Source organism: Silene latifolia, chromosome 3 (assembly GCF_048544455.1).
Source record: "Silene latifolia isolate original U9 population chromosome 3, ASM4854445v1, whole genome shotgun sequence".
Taxonomy (NCBI): domain Eukaryota; kingdom Viridiplantae; phylum Streptophyta; class Magnoliopsida; order Caryophyllales; family Caryophyllaceae; genus Silene; species Silene latifolia.
In genome coordinates, this window is record NC_133528.1 from 24,010,746 (window position 1) to 24,019,091 (window position 8,346).

Sequence of the window (8,346 nt, forward strand, 5' to 3'; positions counted from 1 at the left end):
AAAACCTATTGTTTTCTATTATAAAAACTATTATAAATATATTTCTTAAATAATTAAATATAATATTTACATATTCAACGAAAAATGCGAACCAAATTTAGTATAAACAAAAATTTTGTCATGTAACACGTTTCAATGTAACATCATTAACAATTCTCATATTATGAACATTTTTTATTCATTTTTCACCAAAATAAAAAACAAAAATATATTTGATCATGTTTTTTAATAATAAAAAATTTTAGGATTAAAATCTACTCCGTAATCAATAATTTTGATTTTTAATAATTGTAAAATATTTAATTAGCAAATTTTATTCTTAAAAATAAGATATGTGGTTAAATGCACATAAGAGAAACTTATGGGGTTGATTTGCTACATTTATAAGTTAAGGGGCCTAATTGCATATAGTATCAAATTTATGGGGGTGATTTGCTATATTTCCCGTTAACTAACAAAATAACTACTCCCTCTGTTTTTTTATATATGACTTTTTCACATTTTGAGACACGCCCTTCTCTTTTCAATATCTTTTAAAATATAAGACTAAATATTATGAGATGTATGCTCATATGAAAGAGTTTTTCATAAGGAATTTAATGATACAATTTTTATATTTTTTGAATAAATATATTTTTGTAAATATTAAAGTCAAAGCTTACCTCGTAAATGGAAAACGTCATACTTAAAGAAATGTAGGGAGTGAAAACTTTCTTCGTATGGCAGGAATAACAAAATAATTTGCGTGGTTAGATAAGTGGCTTGCTTATAGATATATAATGTATTAACATGAGTAAATAATAATAAGCATTCTATATCCTATTTTGATCTGTTTCACTTGTACAAAATTTCGAATCCAATTACGAAGTATTTCATTTTCTACAAAAGATACTCCGTTCTACCTTAATTATAAATTATAATACTAAAAATTAGGAGAATTCTCATGTTCTACTACAAATAAAGAGATGCCTAAAGAACATAAAAAATAGGATAAATATATCATCATTTACCGCAACAGTGAAAAACTACTTATCGAAATAGTGTGCAAAACATCATTAACTTCTAACGCCCTTCGTCTCATTTATTTGTTTAGCTTTGATTAAAATACCCCTGACAAAGAATATAAAAGGTAAATAAATAATTAGGACAATAGTATTATTTTATATTATAGTACTCCATATATTGGAGATCATACTAATATAAAGGCAATTAAATAAGAATATATATGAAATAGACCATCTCAAGGGCAAATTTGAGGATGCATAAGTGAACAATTACATCCAAAAACACAATTTTTTTTATAATTCACTTTCATTCTAATATACGATGAATTTTTGAAAAATTAGTCAACAAAGAAGTATAATTACGTTAGTCAATTTTCATGATAGAGTGTTGTTGCTTTACGGGGTCTCTAGTTTTGCTCTCCCAATTAATTCCACTTTTCAATAATCTAAAGTCCAAAGGTAACATCATATATTATATCATATATTATATTAAAGCAGAAACCATCTGCCACGTGTCATCAACAGACAACTTCTGCCACGTGTCACAACCATAAAATATGACATTTATATTTTTATCAAATTTTCCACTTTCCATTTTACACTTGCTATGTTAATTGAGGACTTATTTCCTTCAAACAATTCAATGCCATCACTTGAAAAAAGTCAATATTTCATTTCATTCAAATCAACCATATATTATTTCCTTTTTGAGAAAATAAGCAATAATTATGCCCCATTTATTAAATAAGTCAACTTTTTAAAAATACCTTAAAATAAAATATTCCTTTCTAAAATGGAAACAAATGAATGAAAAAGTAGGTAGAATATACTATTTTCATTTCAATTTTGCCTTAATGATAGGCATCTAACATAGCTAAAAATAAAAACTAAATTTCCTTAATTAAGAGGATATGTATAATGTATCCACTAAAATCTCGGCCAAAATAATTCGTGTTTAAAATTTTCCCGTTTTATACGCTTAATTATATTTTATACTAACTCTATAATTCATAATGGATTTTCTAAAATGTGCCCAATAGACACATGTTAGTAATTATTTAGGCATAGGTTAACTCTTATTTCATCATTGAAAAAACTCATCTATAATATAATATAGTATAATATCCATATTCATGTCGTAAACATCTTGGAACTCAATTGAATTATACCTTCACATGAGTATAAATATAACGTTTTTCCTATTCTGTCATTCATATTCATTACACACTCTTTCAAAGTCAATTGTCCATTTACACTGATTCATATAAACGTGTCTCAAAGCTAATAAGATATGTTAATGTGTTATTTGTGTGGCAAAGTTGCACGTAAATGGGAGCGTTTCGATCTGAAATTTATTCCATTTTATTCTTAAGATGTATGCACAAGTTATGTTCAATGGCCATATATGAAGCACAAAGTCTATTAATTTTACGTGCCCTTAATTTAAAAGTTTTTTTTTCCCTGTTTTGTATCTTCAAAGCCGCTTCTTGATAGAAACATCCGACCCCGTGAGGAGAACTCAGATATCAAATGAGACATTAGACATATGATTTTATCAAGTCAAATTAATCTGGACTATTGCTCAAATTATCAATAGTTAAAAGCTAATATTATACGTACAAGTTACAGGGTTATTAGAAAATTAAATAATTTTAAATGATAGAATATGTTAATATTCTTGTAATTATTTTGATATTATTTGTTTCCTAGATTATAGGATATGGTTAGTGTAAATTAGGTAGCTTAGCCCTAATTGATAGGCAGAAGATTCTGCTCCTAATTGTATATATGTACATCTCTTTACATCAATGAAAGGCACGGATTATAATCTTTCATGGTATCAGTTTTTCTTTTATTCTAAAAACGATCCAACTTCCGTCGCTTCCGCTCATTCTTCATCTCTGACCTCTCGTCCCAAATCACCATCATGACAAAAGACGATTCTAAGGATGGGTCGAAATCCTCTGCATTTCACCCAGCACTAGCCGTGCCCAATATTCGCAACCATGTCACCGTTACCTTAGGTCTCGATAATGATCAATACCGATTGTGGAAAACGCTATTCATGAATCATGCTAAATCCCATCGTGTATTGCATCACATCATTGACCCAACAAGGAAGGCTCCTTCGCCCAGTTCCGCTGTAGATAAGGAGTTATGGAAAACATTGGATGCTACTGTTTTACAGTGGATCTATGCGACTATTTCCACCGATCTCCTAGAAACCGTACTTGAAGAAGACAGTACCGCCAAGGCCTGTTGGGGTCGTATTCGCGACATCTTTTAAGACAACGAACATTCTAGGGCGGTCACGCTAGAGCAATAATTTTCACATATCTCGATGGAAGATTTTCCTAATGCTTCCGCATATTGTCAACGCCTCAAAAATTTAGCCGATCAACTGAAAAACGTTGGTTCTCCTGTGACTGATACTCGCCTTGTATTGCAAATGGTTTCTGGTTTATCATCCGCTTACAAAGCGGTTGGTACCATTATTCGACAAGCTAATCCCCTGCCATCTTTCTCTCACGCAAGATCTATGATTACTTTGGAGGAGGCAGGGATTGCAAAGGAGAATTCAAGTACGGGCACTGCTATGTACGCGCAACGTGACGATGGTGAAAACGCCTCAATCTTAGGGCGTCCTCCGTCAAATCAGCAGCAGGCTAAGGGAAAGAACAATAACAGGAAGAAAGGAAAAGGGAAAGGAGGAAATCAGGGTCAAAAAGTTGCAGGTGCGTCTTCTGCAGGGACAAATCAGACGGGTTCAGGCCCTCAGTGGCCACCTATGGCGCCTTACGGTGGTTATGGTGGATGGCAGTGGGGTTCCTCACCTTGGGGTTATCCTCCATGCCCCTACCCAACCATGCAATGGACCCGTCCTATGCGCCCCCCTACAACACCAAAACAGCAAGCATATTCGGCAGAGTCTCCTCCGACTCAAACTGATATTGAACAGGCAATGTACACCCTTGGAATTCAGCCTCCTGACCCTCGCTGGTTTATGGACAACGGACCTACGTCTCACATGACATCTGATGCGGGTAAGCTCTCTTCTTATTACAATTCGAGCATTCCTAATTCTATTGTAGTCGGAAATGGCCATTGTATTTCAATTAAAGGTGTCGGTCAAGCTAAAATACCCAACTCTACCGCCACTCTATCCCTTAAAAATGTCCTACACGTCCCTAAAATCGTCAAAAACTTAAGTCTCAATCCGTAAATTTACCACTGATAACAACGTTTCTGTCGAATTTGACCCATACGGTTTTGTGTGAAGGATTACATGACGGGGAAGCAACTGATCAGGTGTGAGAGTCGGGGTGCGCTTTATCCTCTATCCAGTTCGGTCATCAGTCCATCTCAGTCCGTTTTTGCTGCCATCGAGTCAAAATTATGGCACGAAAGACTAGGTCATCCAGGAGTACCTGCCTTTCATGCTCTTCAGTCTAATAAATTGATTCATTGTATTCCTACTTCTAGCAAAACAGTGTGTCATTCTTGTGTCTTAGGAAAACATGTTAAGAACCTTTTTTGCCATCTAATAATAGAACGTTTACGCCTTTCGATATTATTCATTGTGATTTATGACTTCTCCCGTTCCTAGCTCCACCGGCCATCGATATTATTTGTTGTTGCTTGATGATTATACAAATTTTTTATGGACTTTTCCCATAGCAAGAAAATCTGATGTCTATAATATTTTTGTTAATTTTCGCAATAATATTAAAACTCAATTTGACCGGGAAATTAAAACCATCCAATGTGATAACGGGAAAGAATTTGACAACGGACATTTTTGGAATTTTTGTGCTCAACACGGGTCAGCCTTTCGCCTATCGTGTCCACACACTTCCTCCCAAAACGGTAAAGCCGAAAGAAAAATTCGGTCCATAAACAATATAGTTCGGACCCTTCTCCATCATGCATCCGTCCCCTTATAGTTTTGGCATCACGCTCTCAAAATGGCCACTTATCTCCTTAACATTCTTCCTAGCAAAGTCATAGGCTTACAGTCTCCATTAAAACTCTTATACCATAAACTACCGTCATACACTCATCTACGTGTCTTCGGATGTTTATGTTATCCTCTAATTCCCTCAACTACAATCAATAAACTCCAACCAAGGTCGACTCCCTGCGTTTTCCTAGGATATCCGGACCATCATCGTGGGTATACATGTTATGATATGACTCAAAATAAAATCATCCTTAGTCGCCATGTTATCTTTGACGAAACACAATTTCCTTTCGCTAAAGTACACACTCCCAACTCTCGCTCGTATGATTTATTCAATGACGTTATTCACCCTCATGTGTTAGCAAACCCCACTACTGCCAGTCCGCTTTCCCCTACCCCGCAATGTCCTCCTTCACCCGTGTCACAGCCAACTAGCCACTCCTCTGCCACCACGCCGGGCTCCCCTGTTTCGCCCTCCTCACCTGACTCCCCTGTTTCGCCCCAATCACCTATAACAACTCCCCCTCAATCCACGACTTCCCAAATTGCCCCTGTCCACCATTCGCCTATTTCATCCATTAACCATGCTCCCCCTTTGAGTTCGAAACCGGTTACACGTGCTGACCATGGGATATATAAACCACGAAATATGCTTAATTTAAATACTGAAGTCATTATATCCCCTCTACCTCGCAACCCAATTACCGCACTTAAAGACCACAATTGGAAAATGGTTATGGATGATGAATATAATGCTCTAATTAGTAATAAGACATGGGAGCTTGTCCCACGTCCGACTAATGTGAACGTAATTCGATCAATGTGGATTTTTCGGCATAAATTTAAGTCTGATGGTTCTTTTGAGAGGCATAAAGTCCGTCTTGTAGGTGATGGTAAAACTCAACAGGTTGGGATAGACCGCGGAGAAACGTTCAGTCCAGTCGTTAAGCCGGCTACAATCCGTACGGTGCTCTCTTTGGCTCTGTCACATGGTTGGGAAATTAGACAACTTGATGTCAAAAATGCATTTCTTCATGGCAATTTAACGGAAACTGTTTATATGTATCAACCACTCAGTTATCGTGACTCTCGGTTTCCTAATCACGTATTGTCTCCTTAAGAAATCATTATATGGCCTCAAGCAAGCACCACGCGCGTGGTATACTCGGTTTGCAGATTTCATCAAATCAGTCAGGTTCAAGCATAGTCAATGTGATCACTCGCTGTTTATTTATCGCAATGGTAAAGGGGAAACTGCATTCTTGTTACTCTATGTCGATGATATTCTTCTTATATGCTCAAATGAATTACTTCGACATACAATCATGGCTCAACTTGGAGGAGAGTTTGCCATGAAAGATCTCGGCTATCTACATTATTTTCTTGGGATAAGTGCAACAAGATCATCCACTGGTTTGTTTCTTTCTCAACAAAAATATGCAGCTGAAATCATCAATCGTGCAGGTATGAATTCTTGCAAACCTGCCGCTATACCTGTTGAAGCTAAACCGAAATTGAGTTCGAAGGCTGACACGATTCCCTATGCCGATTCTACTCTCTATCGAAGTTTAGCAGGTGCATTGCAATATTTGACGTTTACTCGTCCTGACATTTCCTATGCAGTGCAACAAGTATGCCTCTTTATGCACAATCTAATGGAAATTCACATGAATGCACTCAAACATATTATTCGGTACATCCAAGGAACTATTGGCCACGGTTTATGGCTCACTGCATCTCCACCTACTACTCTTACGTCGTATACCGATGCGGATTGGGCCGGCTTCCCCGATACTAGGCGCTCCACCAGTGGGTACTGCATTTTTTTGGGTGACAATCTCGTTTCTTGGGCTTCTAAAAGGCAGCCTACGATTTCACGCTCAAGTGCCGAAGCGGAATATCGTGGGGTGGCCAATGTCGTTTCCGAGTCTTGCTGGCTTCGAAATTTGCTAGTCGAATTACATCATCCTCTCGGAAAGGCCACTTTTGTTCACTGTGATAATGTTAGCGCAATTTACCTCGCAAGTAATCCCGTTCAACATCAACGTACCAAACATATTGAAATCGACATTGATTTTGTTCGAGAAAAGGTTTCCCGGGGTGAAGTGCATGTTTCTCATGTTCCGTCTCGCTCTCAAATAGCGGACATTTTTACGAAGGGACTTCCAGCGATATTATTTAATGATTTTCGGAACAGTCTCAACGTTCATCCTCCTCCCGTTTCGACTGAGGGGGTGTGATAGAATATGTTAATATTCTTGTAATTATTTTGATATTATTTGTTTCCGAGATTATAGGATATGGTTAGTGTAAATTAGGTAGCTTAGCCCTAATTGATAGGCAGAAGATTCTGCTCCTAATTGTATATATGTACATCTCTTTACATCAATGAAAGGCACGAATTATAATCTTTCATTAAAGATTGGAAAAATTAATCTTTATGCCTATATGTATAACATTAACTTATCACATTTAAGAGGCTGGATTCCGACTTCTCCATATGACACTTGATCGAATTACAAATATTGACACCGAAGGTAAGGACAAAGTTTACTTTTAAGGGGGCGTTTGGTTGGGGGTGTTGGAATGGAATGAAATGAATTTGAGTGATTCTACTGTTTGGTTGGGGCATTTTGGAATTGAGTTCGAATCCTGATGGATTCTAATCCCACCCCAGCCCCTGATTGGAATCCCAAATAGACCTTGCAATTCAGGTTTGTAACTCCATTTTCCTCCATATAATTTTAGAGTGAACCAAACAATAAATAATAGGTATGGGTTTCTAAATTCATCCCCTCATGTTATCTCATTCCATTCCATTCCAATCCATTCCGACTTTTTAAACAAACGACCCCTAAAAGTATTGAGGATCACATATAATGTAAATGGGTCAAGTAGGGCGATTGTGTGGTTGAGATGAAAATATGAAATACCAGTGGGATATTGGAACCGTATTTAGGAAATAGTATTGATCAAAAAATGATTATGTGGTTGAGATGAAGTACATGAAAACTAGAGCTGCTAAACAATGACATGTCCGAAAACAGTAAATGAACCCGACACGAAATTAATGGTCTAGGCTAAGGTCAAATGATTTGTTTATGTAAGTGGGCCGACAAGAAACGACACGAGATTTAATTAGGTCATGTTTAGATTGAACTCTTTAAACACGAACCGACACAAAAGCCTATTTACTAAATTAAGCCTAATTTTTCTTGATTCTACCACGCATAATTATACTTACCCCTTATATTGCCCATGACACAAAAACACAACTCAAGACATGATTATATAAGTTGCTCGATACAAACATAAGGCCAGATTTAAGGGGGTGTTTGGTTGGATGTTTTGGAATGGATTGTAATAGATTCAATCTATTCT

The 8,346-nt window shown here is 36.6% G+C and overlaps 2 protein-coding genes across 2 annotated transcripts; both read left to right on the forward strand.

Annotated features, from left to right (window-relative positions):
- Positions 1 to 2,931: 2,931 nt before the first annotated feature.
- LOC141648840 (uncharacterized) lies at positions 2,932 to 3,291 on the forward strand. Its single transcript, XM_074457551.1, has one exon. The coding sequence runs from the start codon at positions 2,932 to 2,934 to the stop codon at positions 3,289 to 3,291; it is 360 nt and encodes a 119-aa protein (XP_074313652.1).
- A 54-nt stretch (positions 3,292 to 3,345) lies between these two features.
- LOC141648841 (uncharacterized) lies at positions 3,346 to 4,227 on the forward strand. The gene has a single exon (XM_074457552.1). It carries the CDS (start codon positions 3,346 to 3,348, stop codon positions 4,225 to 4,227), a length of 882 nt encoding a protein of 293 aa, XP_074313653.1.
- Positions 4,228 to 8,346: the final 4,119 nt, after the last annotated feature.